General features: G+C 41.9%; 1 protein-coding gene across 1 annotated transcript in view; it reads left to right on the top strand.

Annotated features, from left to right (window-relative positions):
* cfap65 (cilia and flagella associated protein 65) overlaps positions 1–23,081 on the top strand; it is a 156,699-nt gene that overhangs the window by 54,485 nt on the left and 79,133 nt on the right. The window contains exons 14-18 of the mRNA XM_087988626.1: positions 4,207–4,431; positions 8,639–8,797; positions 10,431–10,596; positions 19,428–19,556; positions 20,449–20,671. Coding sequence (XP_087844752.1) covers positions 4,207–4,431; positions 8,639–8,797; positions 10,431–10,596; positions 19,428–19,556; positions 20,449–20,671 — 902 coding nt within the window. The remainder of the gene's footprint in view (positions 1–4,206; positions 4,432–8,638; positions 8,798–10,430; positions 10,597–19,427; positions 19,557–20,448; positions 20,672–23,081) is intronic.

The following is a 23,081-nucleotide window of genomic DNA, read 5'->3' as shown; positions in this document are numbered from 1 at the left end:
GGATAAATGTGAGGTTATCCATTTTGGTGGCAAAAACAGAAAGATAGGTTATTATCTGAATGGTGGCGGTTTAGGAAAAGGTGAGGTACAATAAGACCTGGGTATCATGTGGAACAGTTGCTGAAGGTTGGCATGCTGAAGCAGCAGGCAGTGAGGAAAGCTCATGACATGTTGGCCTTCATAGCGAGAGGATTTGAGTAAAGGAGCAGGGATCTTTCGCTGCTGTTGTACAGAGTCTTGGTAAGGCCACACGTTGAGCATTGTGTGCAGTTTTGGTGTCCTAGTCTGAGGAAGGGCATTCTTGCTATTGAGGGAGTCCAGCAAAGGTTCACCAGACTGATTTATGGCAAAGCAGGACTGATGTATTAAGAGAGATTGAATTGTGTTAAGATTATATTCACTGGAATTTAGAAGAATATGGGGTATCTCTTAGAAATCTATAAAATTCAAACAGGATCAGACAGGATAAATGAAGGAAAGATATTCCTGATGACTGGCGAGTTCAGAATCCGGGCTTATAGTCTGAGGATATGGAGTAGAGGCTTTGAAACAGTTTCCTCTGACTATAGAGTCAAGAGTTAGGGGACCATAGTTCAAGATCCGGGTTGACCATTCAGGATGGAGATGAAGAAGATAGGTTTTGAAAATGGTGTTAGTTTGAAGATCAGGTTGAAGAGTAAAACCTGCTCTCTTAACATTTGGCTGCTTTCCAAGAGCTCTAATGTGATCAAATGGTCAACAGCCATTGTGACTGTGCAAATAAGCGACACACGAAACTCCAGGTCAAGATGTCAGGCCATTTCCATGAACCCTAGCTAATCAAACCTTTAGAAATCCAACACAAACAGCAAACCTGGAGGAGAAAAGTATGAGAATCAGGGAAATTGGCAAAATGAGAGGACAATCCTGTTAAAAATAATATGATGGTTGTTTACCCTGGCTCCAGAATTAAGTCCCACTGACAGTGAAGGAATGTGACGTACATTTCTGAATGTTGTGTGGCTCTAGAGGTGAACTTGCAGGTGGATGATGGTGTGGAGAGACAGGGATATGGAGTTTACATTGGGAACAAAAGACATTGACTTTGGCCTTCCCTTTAATTAATTGGAATACATTTCTGCTTTCTTGAAAGTAGTAAGACAATCGGTGACAGCAGAGGAATATTTAATGTCTTTCTGAAAGACATCACATCTGATAGTGCAGGACCTTTGCACTGCAGTTGTCACAACTCACTAAGGTAGCGCATTGGACATTAAGCCATGGCATTCCCAGAGTTTCAAAAGTTTCAAAAAAAAATTTAAACGTACATAAAATTCTCTAATTCATCTGATTGCCAGGCCCAGACTGATAAAAAGCGCAGACCAAGGGGTTCCTGTGGCATGGTGGTACTGTCCCTACTTTTGAGCCATGAGGCCCATGTTCAAGTCTCACCTGCTCCAAAGGTGTGTCTGAACAAGTTTCTTTTTTGAATTATACGCTGTGGGCTTCTGTACATAACAAGAATTATTATTACAACTAATTAAACTCTAGCTATAGGTTGTTGTAAACTGTTGGCATATAATACAATGAATTAAAAGTTGAATCGCCTTATAAACTCACTGTTATACACACATGGACCAGGGAAAATAGGTCACAGGCAGGCAAAATCTGAGTCTGACAGGCAGCTCAGTGGTTCCTATTTACAACTGTTGAGTGACCCTTCTGTTTCTTAATTTTTTTTATTTGTTCATAAGATATGAGCTTCGCTAGCTTGATCAGCATTTATTGCCTTTTCATTCTAATTTTGAATGTTGCTTCTCACTCGCTTTTCTCCAGATGCTTTCATTAGTTTGCAAGTGACACAAGGTGTACAAGGTCTTTGATTTATCAGTTAAAAATCACAAATTGCAATGACTGCTGAAGGAAGGATGACCAACAAGAGACCAGTCTGTGCAGGTCGAGATCAAAACACTTCAGCCCATCTTGTTCCCAGTTAGAAGCTGTAGAGTTACTTTAGAACCATTCCCCAAATTCACCAAAGATCCTCAGACAGAACCTTCAAAATCCACGATTACTTCCATCTAGAAGGACAAAGGCAGCAAGTTTCTGGCAACATCACCCCTTGCCAGTTCCCCTCCAAGCCACTCCCCATCCTGACTTCAGTGTCGCTGGGTCAGAATCCTGGAATTACCTCCCTCACAGCATTTGTAATCAACCCATAGCAGGTGGACTGCAAGTTAAAGAAAGCAGCACACCCCCACCTTCTCAAGGGGCAACTAGAATGGGCAATAAATGCTAGCTCAGTCAGCGGCACCAACATCCCACAAATGAATTAAAAAAACCCACGATTGTTGGCTTTTGATCATATTTATTATAGACTAAACAATATCTTGTCACGACCCATCTATATTGAGAATCTCTCAGTTCCAATTTGTCTGCAATCATCTTAGAGTCATAGAGATGTACAGCATGGAAACAGACCCTTTGGTCCAACCCGTCAATGCCGACCAGATGTCCCAACCCAATCTGGTCCCATCTGCTAGCATCCGGCCCACATCCCTCCAAACCCTTCCTATTCATATACCCATCCAAATGCCTCTTAAATGTTGCAATTGTACCAGCCTCCACCACTTCCTCTGGCAGCCCATTCCATACATGCACCACCCTCTGTGTGAAAAAGTTGCCCTGTAGGTCTCTTTTATATCTTTCCCCTCTCACCCTATGCCTATTTACCTTATCCATGCCCCTCATAATTTTGTAAACCTCTATCAGGTCACCCCTCAGCCTCCAACACTCCAGGGAAAACAGCCCCAGCCTGTTCAGCCTTTCCCTATAGCTCAAATCCTCCAACCCTGGCAATATCCTTGTAAATCTTTTCTGAACCCTTTCAAGTTTCACAACATCTTTCCGATAGGAAGGAGACCAGAACTGCACGCAATATTCCACCAATGTTCTGTACAGCCGTAGCATGACCTCCTAACTCCTGTACTCAATACTCTGACCAATAAAGGAAAGCATACCAAACGCCGCCTTCACTATCCTATCTACCTGCGACTCCACTTTCAAGGAGCTATGAACCTGCACTCCAAGATCTCTTTGTTCTGCAACACTCCCTAGGGCGTTACCATTAAGTGTATAAGTCCTGCTAAGATTTGCTTTCCCAAAATGCATCACCTCGCATTTATCTGAATTAAATTCTGTCTGCCACTTCTCAGCCCATTGGACCATCTGGTCCAGATCCTGTTGTAATCTGAGGTAACCCTCTTCGCTGTCCACTACGTCTCCAATTTTGGTGTAGGTTACTTTTGTTTGGTTATTTACACAATGCTTGTCATAAGGGTCAGGTTATATGTTTTTTAAAACATGCAGCAATCTTTTAAAATATTTGTTTTAAAAAAGTTCTTCCCCATTTCAGACCACAGTTTTTGCAAGCATAGAAATCAGAGGACACTGCCTTTACACAGTGTTGACCAAGATAATGAACAAAGTCTCTGGGGGTACTTTTGACTTAGTGCTTTAGTGTAAGACAAATAATTGTGAATCTATGACCATTTTACATTTCTCCCCATATTTTTCTTTATTTGGATAAGTATACAAGTTTTAATAGGTTTCATGTGACATACCAGGCTGATTAAATTGGGTAAAAACAATGACTGCAGATGCTGGAAACCAGATTCTGGATCAGTGGTGCTGGAAGAGCACAGCAATTCAGGCAGCATCCGACAAGCAGCAAAATCGACGTTTCGGGCAAAAGCCCTTCATCAGGAATAAAGAAGGGCTTTTGCCCGAAACGTCGATTTTGCTGCTCGTCGGATGCTGCCTGAATTGCTGTGCTCTTCCAGCACCACTGATCCAGAGACTGATTAAATTACTTAGTCCCAAACAATCCTCCTGTGCAAACAGTTAATTCTGCCACGAAGTGCAAATTGAGCAAGTTCCAAGGCACCTTAAGAACTCCTACATGTCGCACAACGTGTGTTACCAGGAAGGGCTAACATAACATTACCTTCCCTCAGTTTTAAAAATTTCATTCAAAAAGAGAGACACCTGCAGCCATGTAACACTCCCACAACATGGCATGAAGTGTCAGTCTCAAATAAGTGCTCAAGTCTTGTGAGTAGGGCTTGAAATTTGAAATGCTGTGAAAGGCTCTGCTGACATTTTTGACTGATTCTAAATGATGGCGAAGAATAGATACCTGAATCCTTTCTCTTGGATTTTTTTTAGGAGATTAAGTTGTATTCCATGGTCGAAAAGGCACAAATATCTCTGGATGGAAATGGATATCTGTATTTTAAGCCAACATGTATTGGCACTTTATCAGAACAACCCTATCTCATTAAGAATGTGTCTCTCATGCCACTGTACTTTCAGTGGAAGATATCAGCAGCTAACTCCAGGGTCTTGTCTGTTGAACCAACCTTTGGGATCATTCAGGCCAATGAAGCATTGGTGAGTTCCTGATCCAATTTTGCTTTTTAAATAAACTAAAAGGAGCAGAGTGAGTAAATACATTTTGTGCTGAGGTACTAACATACACACTTGGAGAAGCTTATCTTGAATACCAAGACTGCACTGAGTGATCTGCCCTTCTGCTGGAGTAGCAGTTATTGGTGCTACAGTCAGTCATGGTACTTTTAGCATTAGGAGATGGAGAAAATATGTCATATTTTTCTGCTCTATGTTGCTCCATTAATACTCACTGGAATGTTGGAGTGTCTTTATGTCAAATGAGAACTTGATCTGATTTACTTATGATGCCTACCCTGAGTCAATAGCTTATCAGTGCACAGGATGCTACAGCTAGAATGGGCATGTGATAGTTATGCCATTTAGATTGCCCTTCCTCACTATTTTATGTCCCAAGATAATTTGGGTTAAAGGTGAATCATACACCAATGCATGAGACTGCTGCATATTTTACTGAAACTTCTAAAAAATTGAGGAGTTTTGCCCCCAAACTGCTTCAAAGTTATGGCCTCCATTGTAATGGATTATTTGGCTTTGTACAGTGTGCATTCACATGCACGCATGCGCGCGCACACACACACACACCCCACACACACACACCTATCAGAATTATAGATGATAAAGCACAAAAAAGGCCCATTGTAGGGTTTTCCCACTATCCTCTTCACCAATGTTTCCCTTTTGACCATTTGTCTTTATCCAATTTTCAGAGGTACAGCACTGCTAGTTGCTGCATTGAATTCTCTGCACATCTCATGTTTAATGGTGTGTCCGTAGTTCTCAATACCTTGCTTTATGTTTATGTAAACAAAGGCCATCGCTGTTTGATCTTCCTATGATCTGAATTGAATAGTTATGTCCTTTGTAGATGCTCATGATCCAGCTATGACTAGATGGAATAAGAGCATGCTGGGGAAGATGAAGCCAGATGTGAAATCTTAAACTGCTTTATTTTTGTGATAGATGGGCAAGAACAGCAATCAAATTCATTTATACCAATCACTACAGCTTAGCTTCAGATATCATAAAATTATACAACACAGCAGGATGCCATTCCAGACTGCATTAATGCAAAATTACAAATCTCACAACACCAGGTTATAGTCCAACAGGTTTATTTGAGAGTAGAAGCTTTTGGAGCGCTGCTCCTTCATCAGGTAGCTAGCTGATGAATAGGGTTGTCAATCTGACACCAGTGAAGAGCTATCGGGACCGGTGTTAGGTTCTCAACTCTTCATTATCCATATTAATAATTTGGATGAGGGAACTTGACATGTGGTAGCTAAAATTGCCAGTTGACACCAAGATGCATAGGAAAGTAAATTGTCAAGAGGAGGTAAGGAGTCTGTAGAGAGTTGTGGAGAAATGAGTGGAAAAAAATTTGTAAAAGGAGGTATATCATGGCTGGTGTGAATTGTTCATTTGGTCAGAAAAAAAGTATTATAAAATTTAAATGGATTGCAGAACTTGGTGGTACAGAAGGATCTGGTGTCTTTGTACGTGAATCAGACAAGGTTAGTCTGCAGGTGAAACAAATGATTAGGAAGGCAAATGGAATTTTGTCACTTATTGCAAGGGTAGTGAAATATACAAGTTGGACTTTTTACTGCAGCTGTATAGGGCATTGATGAAACCGCATCTGGTGTATTGTGCACAGCTTTGGTCTTTCTTTTGTAAAAGAAATAAAATTGCTTTATAAGCAGTTCAGAGAAATTAAATATGACTCGTATCTGGGATGAAAGGGTTAGCTTGCAAAGAAAGATATAATGAGAGGTTATCTTATTGAAACATATAAAATCATGAGGCGTCTTGATTGGGTAGATGTTTGATTTTGATTGATTTTGTTGTCATATGTACCTAGGTACAGTGAAAAGCTTTGTTTACGAGCAGTACAGGCAGATTATAGTAAGCAAGGACATACAGATCATAGAGGCATACAGTTACATTGCACAGGGCATGTGCCAGGCAAATCAACATTTGCGATATAGCAGGGAAGGGGGTGTGTGTGTGTGTGTGTTCGAAGAAGTTGTTGCCAAGTTGTGATGGGTCTTTGATGTTGGTAGCCTTTCCGCAGCAGCGAGCCGTGTAAATTGAATCCATGGATGGAAGGTTAGCTTCCGTGACGGTCTGGGCTGTGCACACAACCCTGTATAGTTTCTTACAGTCCTGGGCAGAGCATTTGCCGTACTGGACCATTATATACCCAGACAGTATGCTTTCAATGATGCATCTGTAAAAGTTGGTGAGGGTCTTTATGGATATGCTGAACTTCCCTAGGAAGAAAAAGCATTGTTGTGCCTTCTTGACAGTCACACCTACATGGGAAGTCCAGGACAGGTTGTCTGCTGTTGTCACTCCTAGGAAGTTGGCACTCTCAACTCTCTCAGCCTCAGCACCATTGATGTAAATGGGGGCATGTTCTCCTTTTTTTTCTGAAGTCAATGATCAGTTCTTGAGTTTGGCCAACGTCAAGAGAGAGGTTGTTCTCATTGCGCCAGGTCACCAAGTCACTATCTCCTTTCTGTATTCTGACTTGTCATTGTTTGATATCCATCCTACCACAGTAGTGTCATGAGCAATCCTGTCTGATATCTTAAAACGGAAGAACGTTTTTACTTGTGGGAGAGATTAAAACTTGGGGGCATATTTAAGAGGTCTCTCTTTTAAGACAGATTTCTCTGAGGTCATTAGAATGCAGATTTCTTTTCACATTAAGTAGTGGAAATGGTCTTTAAATTTATTGAAATCTGAGTTAGAGAGGTTTTTGGGTGTTAGAAATAAAGGAAACATAATGGGCCAGAAATGGGTTCATAAATACCCAGTTGTCAAGCTGTCAGCAGTTACATTTGTACCACGGGTCAAAATATTTTTTTCCCAAGAGAGCTCCTCTTCAGGTATTCTCAAGGGCTAACTTTTTATTTTTCAGGGGCATCTTTTTGACTCTTACTTTTTCTTGTATTTGAGTTATTATATGGGGCAATTGGTCTCTCACAGAAGCAGAATTCAACAACTTTCTCGATCATCATCTATTCAACAAAAACAACTCACAAGGAAAACATTAGTTCCAAGAAATCACAGTAGTTAAATTTCACAAGGTAATAGGCGAACAAGAATGAGAGAGCTGAGAGCATGGTTCACAAAGATGGCACAAAAGAAATCATGGATGTGCAAACGAATGTAATTCAAGAAATGCAGAGATCAATGCTTGATGTTCTTTTAGCTCTAGCAAATGACTAGTGTCAGGGTTGAGATAGAATACATCAGGATCCAGATCAGATAAAGATGAAGTATCTTTTACCATTCTGGCAGGTCCACAATAGTGAAGTTATTGATTCATGCTTGAGGGTGGCATGGTGGCACAGTGGTTAGCACTGCTGCCTCACAGTGCCAGGGACCTGGGTTCGATTCCAGCCTCAGGCGACTGTGTGGCGTTTGTACATTTTCCCTATGTCTGCATGGGTTTCCTCTGGGTGCTCTGGTGTCCTCTCACAGTCAAAGGTTAGGTGAATTGGCCATGCTAAATTGTCCATAGTGTTCAGGGATATGTGTAGATTATGTGCGTTAGCCAGGGGTAAATGTAGAGTACAAGGGTAGGGGAATGGGTGTGTGGGTTACTCTTTGAAAGGTTGGTATGATGAAGGGCTTATGCCCGAAACGTCGATTCTCCTGTTCCTTGGATGCTGCCTGACTTGCTGTGCTTTACCAGCAACACATTTTCAGCTTGGTATGAACTTGTTGGGCCAAAATGGCCTGTTTCCATACTGTAGGGATTCTATGAATCCATGAATGCTCCAACAATTAATGTATAATCAACTAATAAGAAAGTTTGTGAGAAGATTTGTAGCTCGGGTGCTCGTTGCTGTGGTTCTGTTCGCCGAGCTGGAAGTTTTTGTTGCAAACGTTTCGTCCCCTGTCTAGGTGACATCCTCAGTGCTTGGGAGCCTCCTGTGAAGCGTTTCTGTGGTGTTTCCTCCGGCATTTATAGTGGCCTGTCCCTGCCGCTTCCGGTTGTCAGTTTCAGCTGTCCGCTGTAGTGGCCGGTATATTGGGTCCAGGTCGATGTGTTTGTTGATGGAGTTTGTGGATGAGTGCCATGCTTCTAGGAATTCCCTAGCAATTAGGAATTCCCTACCCCTAATTGCTATCGAGGTGTGTAAATTTATTGCAATATGTTCTGGGTTCTTTGCAGACGCAGGTTTGGTCTTTCTACCCACAAGAACAACGGAAATATTTCCTGAAACCTTACCTTTTCATATGGGGAGTGAAAGGTCCACACTGCCCAGACCTAGGGAAAAAGATCCGCCTCACCCTCCGAGTTATTGGTGAAGGATCAAAGGGCAGAATAACGGTAAGGTTAAAGGAACAAAATAAGTTGTGTTTTTTTATTTAGTAATGGTAACCATCACTCCTCATTTTGTTTTCTCCTTTGCTCTCCTGAAAGTAGCAATCAGTTTGTTTTTGAAGGGTGTGGTAGCGAGAGGGGAAAACAGATTCACACAATTGGTTTGGTGATACTTTGTACTTTGTATTTTGGGGGTCAGTTAGCTCAGTTGACTGGAGGACTGTTTTGTGATGCAGAGCATCCCAATAGCATGGATTCAATTCTGGCTATACTGACTGGGGTCACCATGAAGATCCTGCCTTCTCAACCTCTCCCCTCACCTCAGGAAGGGTGACCATCAGGTTAAACACATCACCTCCCATGTCACTCTAATGAGAGAACAGTCCCCTGGGATTATGACAACTTTATCTTTTACTTTGTACAAAAGACCATTCTTAATTTTTAAAAATTTATTCCTTTGCGGGCTATAGATGTCAATGGCAAAAAACAGCATTTGTTGTCCTAATTGCCCTTGAACTGAGTGGCTGGCCAGGCCATTTCAGGGGCTAGTTAACCACATCACAGTTAGTCTGGAGTTATATGTAGGCCAGGCCAGGTAAGGATGGCAGATTTCTTTCTTAAAGGACATTAGTGAATCAGATGGGTTTTTATGACATTCAGTTTTAGTTGTTATGGTCACCATCACTGAGATTAGCTTTCAATTCTAGATTTATTAATTGAAATTAAAGTTTACCGGTTGCTATGGTGATATTTGACCCCCGGGTTAATAAATCAGCGCCATTGCCACTACACTGTCATCTACTGTGTGTCATTGCAAGCAACATCAAATTTCAGTCTAGCCAATAGTGTCCAACCCAACATTATACTCAATTATTTTACATGCCTCTACATCTTTCGCGAGTGTTTTGCCAGCAGAATATGCCAGTCCACATGAAAGTGAATGTCAGTTGTAATTTTGACCTTTGTCAATGAGTTTGTCAAATTATATTAAAATTGTCTGAAACAGACAGTAAGTGGGCAAAGCTTTTGATCGATCTGAACTACATCCTGAAAGTGTAAGGGCAAAATACTCAATCCTTATACCCTTTAAGACAGTTCTTAAGGGATGATGATCAAATACATAGCGATTTGGTACAGCTAATGAATCCAATAAGGAATTCAGGCAAAATTTCTTTATCCAAAGTTTTGTGTGAATGTGGAACTTGCTGCGGCAGGACAAAGCTGAGATAAGTAGCTTGATGCATTAAAGTTGGAGCTGGACGGCAGAGAAAGGAATGTGAGGATTTGCTAAGAGGTTGTGTAAACAAGGATGGGAGGAGGCTCCAATGAAGTTAGCTGAGTGACCTGTTACATTGCTATAACTTTGGTATAATGCTCCAACTGGAGATGCAACTTGCATCATTCACATTCTATGTTAAACTTTGCTTAACTTATATTATTAAAATTGATGAGACATATTCTCAGTGCATATTATTGCGTGAACGGGTGATATTAAAGTATGTTTTTATCCATTCCACTGTAATTATTATTTCCTGTAATGCCATTTTCTAGTGATAAATTGATCAGTTTCTGCCATCTGTATGCAGTGCTTGTAAGTTATATCAGCAATGGTTACCAATCTGTTAAACATCATCTTCAGGCTGAGAAAGACCACATACATTTGGGAGACATCCTGATTGGCAATAATAAGTCAGATGACCTTGTCTTGGTCAATAATGAGCCATGCTCTTTGAACTTTGAACTGAATGTCAAGCAGGACATCACTGGACTGTGTGATCCTGATGAGGTTGTGAAAGATCCGATGGGTAAGTTGATGAGATATTAGTGAAGCATTTTGCTATTGACAAATTGACATGCTTCTGAACAAGTTTATTTGATGGTAGAAGAATGAGCTCACTGAGGGAGATAAGTAACGCTGTGGTCTGGGCAAGAATTAACTACAGTAAGAGATAGGATAAGAAGATAGGATTCCATCACAAAGAAACAGTATGTGGATGCAATTTGGGTTTGAATTTTAGGAGAAGAAAGATAGTTAAGACAGACAATAGCCAGAGTATTAGGTAGACAAGTAGAAGGCTGGAAGAACACAGCAAGCCAGGCAGCATCAGGAGGTGAGAAGTCAACATTTCAAGTGTAACTGTTCTTTAGGACTAGGGATGAGAGTTAGGGGAGTTGCAGATAACGAGGAGGGGGAGGATTTTGGGTGCAGAGATGGGCTGAGTGGTGAGGTAGTGATAGGTGACAACGTAGAGGGTGCAACCTGGTTGGTCGATGGGAGGAATGAATCCGGTTGGTAGCTGGAAGGAAGAGTCAGTCAGAAGAATGGAAGGGAGGTGGAGAGGCTGGAAAGGGAGTTGGGGAATAGGAGGAGAGGTTATTTGAAATTGGAGAATTCAATGTTGAGTCTTCCGGGCTGTAGGCTGCCCAGGCAGAAGATGAGGTGTTGTTCCACAAATTCGTGATCTGATTCGCTGTGGCAATAGAGGAAGTCAAGGATGGTCATGTTGGAAAGGGAGTGGGAAGGGGAATTAAAATGGGCGGTGACTGGGAGGTCAGGTTGGCCCCTTCGGATCTGGCTCAGATACTTGACTAAACATGCCTTGAGTTTCTGTTTGATCCCACCTATGTGGAGAAGACCACATCAGGAGCACTGGATACAGTAAACAAGGTTGGAGGAGAGGCAGGTGAACCTCTGTCTCACCTGGAAAGACTGTTTGGGGCCCTGGGTGGAGACGAGGAGGGTGGTATGCTAGCAGATTTTGCATCTTTTAGTCAGAGTGTAGGAAAGAGAAAAAAGTTCATAATGTAAATTGCTGTGATGGGAAAGCTTTCTTCTGAGGGAGACACTAAGTAGGATAGGCCTATTCTTTCTGGAATACAGAAGAATAAGAAATGATCTAAATGAAACACAAAATTCTGAAAGAGCTCAATAAAGTAGATGCAGAGGCTCTGTTCCCCTTGACTGGAGTGTGTCAGACTGGGGCATATAGTATCAAGTTAATTTAAGACAGAGATAAAAGGATATTTCTTCGTGCAGAGAGTGGTGAATGTTTGAAACTGCCCAGATGGCTCTGGATGCCAGTTGGTTGAGTATTTTTGAGACAGAAATCAATGTGTTCTTGGGCACTAAGAAAACCAAGGGATATGGAGATTTGATAGGCAACAGGAGTTGATCTTGAAGATTAGCAATCACCTTATTGAATGGTTCAGCAGGCGTTATGAACTGTATGGTCTACTTCTGCTCCTGTTTATTGTGTTCAAAAATAGTGGCAGAATTGAAATTAAGAGTATATTGCATTCAGCAAAATATTTATTACTTAGAGGCAGGAACAAGATTAACATTGTTTTGAATATTAGGGCTGGATAGACAGGGCAGAATACAAAATGTTGACTTTAATTCCAAGGAGAGTGATTTTAGAGGACGGAATCATTCCATATAAAATACCCCTTTCAGTAAAATGGGGCAAGTTCCCAGTCCTGCTCAAACGTCTGCTAGAGGTCTGTCATACCATGTGATGTCCTGCAAATTTGTTATTCTATTTAGCAGGAATAGCCGTTTGTCCCAGGTGGTGGACACAGATTCAGGGTTAGCAATGCCTGCAACTCAAAAGATGTGGGACATAATGTGGCTTCTAATGAATGATAAATATCAGCAGTATGCCGAAGGGCCAACAAGAGGGGAGGCCACACTGGATCTGGTGCTTGGTAATGAACCAGGCCAGGTGTTTGATTTAGTTGTAGGTGAGCACTTTGGAGAGAGTGCCGATAATTCAGTTACGTTTAGTTTAGCGATGGAAAGGGATAGGTACATGCTACAGTTCAAGAGTTATCAATGGGGCAAGGGCAACTATAATGCGATTAGGCAAGAATTAGGATGCATAGAATGGGTTAGCAAAATGTGGGGAATGCAGACAATGGAAATGTGGAGCTGATTTAAGGAACAGATATTGCGTGTCCTTGATAGGTATGTCCCTGTCAGGCAGGGAGGAAGTGATAAGGTAAGGGAACCGTGGTTTACTGCAGAAATTGCAAATCTTGTTAAGCAGAAGAAGGAGGTTTATGTGTTGATGAGGCAAGAATGTTCAGATGAGGTGATGGAGATCAGCTAGGAAGGATTTAAAGAGAGAGTTAGGAAGAGCAAAGAGAGGACACGAGCAGTCTTTAGCAAATAGAATAAAGGAAAACCCTAAAACTTTCTATAGGAATGTGAGGAATAACAGGATGACTAGGTAGGAATAGGGCCAGTCAAAGACAGAATGTGGACCCTGTGGAGATCGGAGAGGTGCTAAATGAACATTTCTCATCGGTTTTCACTCAGGAAAAGGAGATTATTGTAGAGGGGAAAAATGAGGTATGAGATATTAGGGTGTGCAGGGTGTTCTAGCTAGGTGGACAAAGAACTGGTTGAGCAACAGGAGACAGAGAGTAGTAGTTGAAGGGAGTTTCTCGAAATGGAGAAAGGTGACCAATGATGTTCCACAGCGGTCAATATTGGGGCCATTGTTGTTTGTAATATACATAAATGATAGGGAAGAGGGCACTGTTGGTATGATCAGCAAGTTTGTAGATGACACGAAGATTGGTGGAGTAGCAGAAAGCATAAAGGACTGTCAGAGAATACAGGAGGATATAGATAGACTGGAAAGTTGGGCAGAAAAGTGGCAGATGGATTTCAATCCAGACAAATGTGAGGTGATGCATTTAGGCAAGACTCATTCTAGAGTGAATCATATAATGAACGGAAGAACCTTGGGAAAAGTTGATGGGCAGAGAGATCTGGGAGTGCAGGTCCATTGTACCCTGAAGGTTGCTGCACAGGTGGATAGAGTGGTCAAGAAGGCATATAGTATGCTTGCCTTCATTGGTCTGGTATTGAGAATAAGAGTTGGCAAGTCATGTTAAAATTGTACAAGACATTGGTTCAGCCGCATTTAGAATACTGTGTACAGTTCTGGTCGCCACATTACCAAAAAGATGTGGATGCTTTGGAGAGGGTGCAGAGAACGTTTACGAAGATGTTGCCTGGTATGGAAGGTGCTAGCTATGAAAAGAGGTTGAGTAGGTTAGATTTATTTTCATTGGGCGGCACGGTGGCCCAGTGGTTAGCACTGCTGCCTCACAGCTCCAGAGACCCGGGTTCAATTCCCGCCTCAGGCGACTGACTGTGTGGAGTTTGCACGTTCTCCCCGTGTCTGCGTGGGTTTCCTCTGGGTGCTCTGGTTTCCTCCCACAGTCCAAAGATGTGCAGGTCAGGTGAATTGGCCATACTAAATTGCCCGTAGTGTTAGGTAAGGGGTAAATGTAGGGTATGGGTGGGTTGCGCTTCAGCGGGTTGGTGTGGACTTGTTGGGCCGAAGGGCCTGTTTCCACACTGTAATGTAATCTAATCTAAATCTAAAATTAGAAAAAAGGAGATTGAGGGGGGACGTGATTGAGGTTTACAAAATCACAAAGGGTACAGACAGGGTGGATAGAGACAAGCTTTTTCCCAGGGTGAAGGATTCAATAACAAGAGGTCATGCTTTCAAGGTGAGAGGTGGAAAGTTTAAGGGGGATACATGTTGCAAGTACTTCACACAGAGGGTGGTGGGCATCTGAAATATGTTGCCAGCAAGGTGGTAGAGGCAGACATGGTAAGACATTTAAGATGCATCTGGACAGTTGCATGGGTAGGTGGGGAGCAGAGGGATACAGATGCTTAGGAATTGACTGACAGGTTTAGACAGTACATTTGGATTGGCTCAGGGTTGGAGGGCCAAAGGGCCTGTTCCTGGGCTGTAAATTTTCTTTATTCTTTGTTCTTTCATATTAGACTAGAAAGGATCGAGGTTAGTTATGAAGAGATGTTATCAATTCTAGAAGGAGTGAAAGTAGACAAGTCCCCTGGGCCGGATGGGAATTATCTGAGGATTCTCTGGGAAGCTATGGAGGAGATAGCAGAGCCTTTGGCTTTGATATTTGAGACATCATTGTCTACAAGTTTAGTACCAGAGGACTGGAGGATTGCAAATGTTGTGCCTGGTTCAAGAAGGGCAGTAGAGATGACCCAGGTAATTATAGACCAGTAAGCCGTACTTCTGTTGTAGGAATTGCTTTGGACAGGATTATAAGAGATAAGATTTATAATCATCTAGCAAGCACCAATTTCAGATAGTCAACATGGTTTTTTCAAGGGCAGGTCGTATCTCACAAACCTCATTGAGTTTTTTGAGAAGGTGACTAAGCATGTAGATGAGGGTAGGACAGTTGATATGGTATACATGGACTTCAGTAAAGCCTTTGATAAGGTTCCACATGGTAGGCTATTGGAGAAAATGCAGAGGCATAGGATTGAGGGTGATTTAGCAGTTTGGATTAGAAACTGGCTTTCTGAAAGAAGGCAGCGAGTGGTGGTTGATGGAAAATATTCAGCCTGGAGTCCGGTTATTAGTGGTGTGCCACAAGGATCTGTTTTGGGACCACTGCTGTTTGTCATTTTTATAAATGACTTGGACGCAGGCATAGGTGGATGGATTAGTAAATTTGCAGATGTCACTAAAGTCGGTGGAGTAGTGGATAGTGTGGAAGAATGTTACAGGTTGCAGGGAGACTTGGATAAACCGCAGAATTGGGCTGAGGGGTGACAAATGGAGTTCAATGCAGCTAAATGAGAGTTGATGCACTTTGGGAAGAATAACAGGAAGGCAGAGTACTGGGTCAATAGAACAATTCTTGGTAGAATAGATGTGCAGAGGGATCTTGGAGTCCATGTACATAGATCCCTGAAATTTGCACCCAGGTTGATTGTGCTGTTAAGAAGGCATAGGGTGTGTTAGGTTTCATTGGTGGAGGGATTGAGTTCTGGAGCCACAATATCATGCTGCAACTATACAAAACGCTAGTGCGGCCACACTTGCAATATTGTGTACAGTTCTGGTCACTATGTTTTTGGAAGGATGTGGAAGCATTGGAAAAGGTGCAGAGGAGATTTACCAGGATGTTGCCTGGTCTGGAGGGAAGGTCTTATGAGGAAAGGCTGAGAGACTTGGGTCTGTTCTCATTGGAAAGAAGGTTAAGAGGGGATTTGATAGAGACATACAAGATGATCAGAGGATTAGATAGGGTAGACAGTGAAAGTCTTTTTCCTAGGATGATGATGTCAGCTTGTACGAGGGGGCATAACTACAAATTGAGGAGTGATAGATTTAAGACAGATGTCAGAGGCAGGTTCTTTATTCAGAGAGTGGTAAGGGTGTGGAATGCTCTGCCTGCCAATGTTGCTTACACAGCCACATTAGGGAGATTTAAACAATACTTGGACAAGCACATGAATGATGATGGGACAGTGTCGGGGGATGAGCTGAGAATGGTTCACAGCTCGGCGCAACATCGAGGGCCAAAGGGCCTGTTCTGCACTATTATTGTTCTCTGTTCTATGTTCTAAAATCTTTGTATGATAGAGGAACATAAGACCGGCTGGACAAAAATTGACAAATCTTGAAATGTAAGCTCTTCAGTCCTGTTGCATTCAGTTGTAAATGTTGATGGATGATTCCGCAACTCACTGGAGGAAAAGGCTCCACAAAAAGGATAATTAGGGAGAGAATAGGGCCCCTCAAAGATCAGTAAGGCAGCCTACATGTGGAACCGCAGGAAATATAAGAGATACTAAATTTTACATCATGGAAGATATAGAATGTGGGGAAATAGATGGTGACATCTTGGAAAAATAGGCAAAAGTGAGGACTGCAGATGCTGGAAACTAGAGTTTACATCAGAATGGCACTGGAAAAGCACAGCAGGTCAGGCACCACCCGAGGAGCAGGAAAATCGATGTTTCGGGCATCAGGAATTTCACTATTTTCCTGCTCCTCGGATGCTGCCTGACCTCCTGTGCTTTTCCAGCACCACTCTAATCTCATCTTTGTGACTCACTGACTCTAAATATCCTCATTATGAATGGTTGGAGAACCTTGCACATCATTGTTAAATAAAAGGAGTAAAGCATTTGCAACAACCTTTAGCTAGAAGTACAGAGTGGACAACTCACCTTGGCTTCCTCCAGTCTTCAGCACATTGTATTTGCCCCATGTGATATCAAGAAATGACTGAGGCACTGATTTTACAAAGGCTATGGACCCCAATAACATGCAAAACTACTACTAAAAACTGTATTCTCCAGGGCATATCACACCCCAATCAATGTTCCAGTACAGCTACAACACTGGTCTATCTACCCAGCAATATGGAAAATTGTCCAGATACGTTGTATGCACAAAAAGAAGAACAAATCCAACCCAACCTAGTATTTATCAAAGTCATAAGGGAGTTTGCTGAAGATTGTACAATGGTTAGCACTCTCAGATCCTCATATACTGAATCAGCCCATGTCCAAATGAAGCAAGATGTGAACAATATCCAGGTTTGGGATTACAAATGGAAAGTAACATTCAATCTGCATAAGTGCCAGCCAATGTTCAGCTCGAACAAAAGGCCATTGCCATTGACCCAAAAACTGAACTGGACCAGCCTTAAAAATACGGTGGCTACAACAGTCGATCAGGGCTAGGAATTCTGCAGTGAGTAATACATCTCCTGAAAGTATGTCCACCATTTAGGCACAAGACAGAAATGCAATGAACTTCCCATTTGCCTGGAGGAATTCAGCTCCAACAACCCTGAAAAAGCTTGACACCATCCAGGACACAGCCTACTTGTGAACCATTATGTGTAACATCTACAAGATTCACCTCATCCCAGATCTAACCCTCCAACTTGGCACCATCCTCTTGACCTGACCTACCTGGCCATCTTCCTTACCACCCATCCGTTCCACCCTCCCCACTGACCTATTTCAGTCATCACCTACTTGCACACACCTATCACCATCCCACCTACCTTTCGTCCCCCCTGCCCCAGCCCCACCCTTATCCGTCATTTATCTCTCAGCCCCCTTCCCCCTTTACATTCCTGAAGAAGGGCTTATTCCCGAAATGTCTACTCTCCTGCTTCTTGGATGCTGCCTGACCTGCTGTGCTTTTCCAGTGCCACACTTTCCAACTCTGACTCTCCAGCAACTGCCATCCTCACTTTCTCCTACACTGTAGAAATTTGCCAAGTCATCTTAGACAGCACTCTCCAAACCCATGACTAGTGTCATCTAGAAAGACAAGGACAGCAAATACATGGGAACACCACCACCTCAAAGTCCTCTCCAAGACACTCATTATCCTGACTTGGAAATATATAGTTGTTCCTTTGGTGTTACTTGGTCAGATCCTGTAATTCCCTCTCTAATGGTACCTACAGGCCATGGATGACAGCGATTCAAGAAAGCAGCTCCACCTCCTTCTCAAGGGCTTCTAGGGATGGACAATAAATGTTGGCCTAGTCAGCAACATCCACATCTCATAGCAAATATAAAAGACAATCTAGCTCTCATTGCCTTATCTGCAAACTACAAAAATAGTGGAGTTTTTGACCAACTGTAGCAGCCATTGTCCACTAACCAACCTACAACAAAACCCAGATGTGAAGTGGGGAAATTTACAGTGGCAAAAAACTTTGGGATAGAAAGTCATTTGTTCTATCTTAAACGTGTTGATCTAATGAAACATTTAAGATGGTTAGAGCTGTTGATAGGTGGCAGATTAAAGTTAGAGGAAGGATGTTCAGAGGTTATGTCCAGAAGCACTTATTGACAAAGGGTAGTAGAAATCTGGAATTCTCTGTCCCAAAAAGCTTGTCAGTGAAAAATTTTCAAATTGGTAGAGGCAGAGTTTTGTTCGGCAAAGACAGTAAGAAGTAAGTAACTAAGGTGGAAGGTTGTTGTTAAAGTCAGATGTGGTCTAATTGAATGGCAGTGATTGGGGCTGTTGTGCCACAGTGTTAGTGTGCCACACTGTTAGTGTCCCAACCTTTGAGCCAGGAATCCTGGGTTGAACTCCCATCTGACCCAAATGTGGGTCTCAATGCGTTGAAACAGGTTAATTAAAATAAGTAGGCTTGAGTGATTGAATAGCTAGCTAACTTATGTTCCTTGGAGTGGGACCATTCAGCGCGGCCGGTTTCGCGCGACCCATTTCGGCGCGGAACTGTTTTGTAGTTTATTCAGTAGAAGTTATTAAACTACTATTATTAAAATTACTAAATTATTAAAATTATTAAATTATATTAAGGTAAAATATATTTCTGCGCAGACCCATTTGGCACAGAACTGTTTTGTAGTTATTCAGGAGTAGTTATTAAACTACTATTATTAAAATTATTAAAATATATTAAAATAAAACATATGAATATACAAATTATTAAAATAAAATAAAACCCGTTAAAATGCCATCAACAATTTTGTATTTGCCTTATTTCTTTCATTTTTATTTTCTTTTTAACATTTTTACTGAAGAGGATAAACATTATTTTTCTTTTTATTGCTTTCATTAATGCTTGTAAGTAAGCCTGAAAAGGAATAAATAAGAGCTACGCCGAATCGGTCGCCAAACTGGCTACGGCGACTCGCTCACGCCAAAGTGGCTGCGCCAAATGGTCCTACACCCTGTGTTCCTCTACATACCCTGCATTGAAACTCGTCTGTGATATGTCCATTGCTGCATAACTGCTATGATTTGTTGTTTTTTTTTGGAAATATATGTTGTCTTAGCTTTTAAAGTGAAATATCACACTGGCACAATTCCTGCAAGGTCAAAAGTCTGCTTCCGATTCACTGTCCGGCCTGTTCGAAGGCTTCGTTACACCTGGACAATTAGCTCCAAGATTCTCTCTGCTAAAGGTGGGTACATTGTTGTACATGTGGATTAGATATTGGCATTTTGCACCTGGCAGCTTACTCTATATATGATGTGGACTGAAAGTATAAAGGATTTCCCTGTAGGGGCTGTAAGATCCATATGTGAAATGTGTTTGGGCCACTTCATCTGGTTCGGAATCAGGTTGGGCCATAAAATTGCCTTTAATTTGGCATTAATTGGCATCAAGTAAATGTGTTGTGAGTGAAATTGAAAACAAATAATCAAAATAAGAAAATATTGTATTCTTATGGGAACTTTTATGATCTTAGACCACCCTGAGGCTCTTTACAACCAATGAGGCACTTTTTGATCTGCAGTCATTCTGAATTTGAAACATGGCATTGAATTTGGACATATCAAGGACCTAGAAGCAGCAATATTTTGACCAGACAACTTGTTTTAATGATGTTTGTTGAGTGGTAAATTTTGGCCAGAAAACTATTGAGAATGCCTCTGCTTTTCTTCAAAATACTACCAAGGAGGCTTTTACACCCACCTTGGTGGGGGAGTCATAGATTCATACAGCATTCAGTCTAGCTTTCTAGTGTCGAACAGGTATCCCAATCTGACCTAGTCCCATTTACCAGCATTTGGCCTATATTCCTCTTATCTCTTCCAGTTCATATATACCTTTTAATATGATACTTTTTAAATGCTGTAATTGTACCACCACCTTCTGTTTGATCTCTCTTCCTAAAGATGGCACTTTCAGTTAATTTGAATTGTGCTGGAATAACAACCTAGGTTATGAACTGGTCTCTGGAATTGGACCCAAGCATTTGATTCTGCAGTATAGATGTGCATCCTTGACCTGAAATGAAAATGCACCTACCACATTGATCTTAACTGTTTTCATTTGTGCAATACTTTAAGTGCTAGAACCTGATGAAAGTGAGGAGGGCAAACCTTTGTGTCGTGTGACAGCTGATGGAGTCTATCCAATGATATTCATCTCGGATGCTCGTTGTCTGGGGAGCATTAATGGCATCAGCAAGCAGCAGCTCTGGCGCCTCTTCTCACTGGACACACTCAATGAGTACCTGCAGCGCGATCCCACAGAGGGTGAGCTGCTTTACCAAGTGCCAACCAGACACAGGTGAGTAATCCTACCAAGGACATGCCCAACAACTGAGACTATAGAAACATTGAATATTGGATTAGGAGTAGACCATACGGCACATTGAACGCCCTCCACTAATCAACACAGCTATGAATTATCCTCTATCTTAACGGCATACTCTTGCTATCTCTCCTTACCTTTTGACACATTTGGCTTCTAGTAAGCTGCCTATTTCTTTCTTAAATATATTCAGTGTCTTTACCTTCTTAGTCTCAATTAGTGGAGAACTTCGTAGGCTCACCATTGTCTGCATGAAGAAATTTCTCCTCATCTCAGTCTGAAATGGCCTATGGTGTATTCTGAGACTCTGATCCTTGTTCTGGATGCCAGCTTGGGAACATTATCCTTTTAACTAATCAGATCTCAATACATTTTGATGAGATTACATTTCATTCTTCAATGACTATAGGCCCGTTGATCCAAATTCTCCTTGTATGACAAACCTATCATCCCATGACTCAGACTGGGAACCTCCACCGCACATCCTCTGGCAAGTATATTAGATTAGATTCCCTACAGTGTTAAAATAGGCCCTTCGGCTGAACAAGTTCACACCGACCCTCCAAAGAGTAACCCACCCAGACGCATTTGTTCTGACATGCACACCTAACACTATGGACAGTTTAGCATGGCCAATTCACCTGACCTGCCCATCTTTGGACTGCAGGAGGAAACCGGAGCACCTGGAGGAAACTCCACACAGACAGTCACCCAAGGCTGGAATTGAACCTGGGACCCTTGTGCTGTGAGGCAGCAGTGCTAACCACTGAGCCACCGTGTCGCCCCAAATATCTTTTAAATAAACAGAGCAAAACATCATGCAGTGCTGCAGTTGTGGTCCTGTGTAAATGTCAAACCCTCAGAATCCCAACTCCAGCAAGTCCAACTGTCATTCCCTTTGCTCACCAGTCTGTAGTTGCCTGGTTTTGCCTTGCAACCTTTCTTAATAATGGCGCAACATTAGCCACCCTCAATTCTTCCAGCACCTCACCCATGGCTTTCGAAGATGTAAATATCTCCACTAGGGGCCCCACAATTTCTTCCCTAGCTTACCACAATCTCCGTGGATACACTTGACCAGGTCCCAGGGATTTATCTACCTTCATGCATTTTAAGACCTACCATACAAAATTGTGAAACATCCCCTTCATTTCACTTCCAGGAAGTAGACTTTAGTGCCTTTAGGGGATTGGTTATCTCAGTTGTCTAGTTTGTAATGCAGAGTGACACAAAAGCATTTGTTCAATTCCCATACCCATTGAGGTTACCATGAAGGTCCTCAACCTTGCCCATCACCAGGGGGTGTAGTGACCGTCAGGTTAAACTGACCATTTGTCATCTCTTCCAATGAGACTGGGGTAATTTTTAGTGACTGGTGCAGTGAGCAGGATGCTTTTAGCTTTTCACTAAATAACCAAGAATTTTGGAACAGACCTAATGAACCACATTGCTTCCTACTATGCCATACATATCTCCTTTCCCTTTGCAAATCATAATGATATAATTACATAAGTTTTAATCCCATTTGAGCTAGTGTCATTTCAATAAGGCTGCACCACCTTGAATGACAACATGTTGCATCTGAGTCAATTGGCCAGAAATGAATGCACTGGTCCAGATCTCTTCAAATCCGAATGACCTATATCTGTAGCATAGCTTCTCCCATTGGTAATGCAGATGGATGCTCAATATCTCCAAATTTCACAAATGTTGGGCAGGCAGTATTAATTAGACATTTTTTTTTAAACTGTTCAATTCTAATTTTACTTCTTGCTGTAACTAGCTAGAAGTACGTGCTAGGACAGTTCTTGGAGAAAAGAAGGCGAAGAGGAGATTTGATAAAGGTTGAAATCAAGAGTGAGCTGGACAGAGTAGATAGAGAAAAGAGGTCCCCATCATAAAAAGGAAGAATAAGAGGGCATAGATTGAAAATGATGTGCAAGAGAAGCAAGGGTAATGAGAGTAAAGACTTGCTTACAGCAAATAGTTATGTTGTGCAATGTACTGTCTGGAAGTGTGGTGGAGACACTTTCATTCAAGGAATTCAAATGCATTGGATGATTATTTTGATAGGCATAGTGCAAGGGTCTGGGGAAAATACAAGAGATTGGCACTAGGTAATGATGCCCTTTGAAGAGCCAGTGCAAGCACAATGGGCTGAATGGTCTCCTCCTGCACCATAAAAATTTGTGATTCTGTGTGTTGGACAACATGTGGCAAGTGCAACAGCACATCTTCACTGACAGAGTTAACTAAGCATCATTTGAAGACTGATTTAAGAAATGGAAAGGAAATAAGTTGAATTAGAGTCAAATTGGTTACAGAAGGAGGAACAAAGAAAATGAGGGAAGCGTTCGATGGAAGAAGCGAGAGCCAAAAAAGTAAT

This window comes from Chiloscyllium plagiosum, unplaced genomic scaffold (genome assembly GCF_037043375.1).
Source record: "Chiloscyllium plagiosum isolate Xiang-an unplaced genomic scaffold, Cpla_swu_hap1 HiC_scaffold_7, whole genome shotgun sequence".
In the NCBI taxonomy this organism is placed as follows: domain Eukaryota; kingdom Metazoa; phylum Chordata; class Chondrichthyes; order Orectolobiformes; family Hemiscylliidae; genus Chiloscyllium; species Chiloscyllium plagiosum.
The sequence above is the reverse complement of the archived record's forward strand: the minus strand, read 5'-3'. Positions and strand labels throughout refer to the sequence as shown.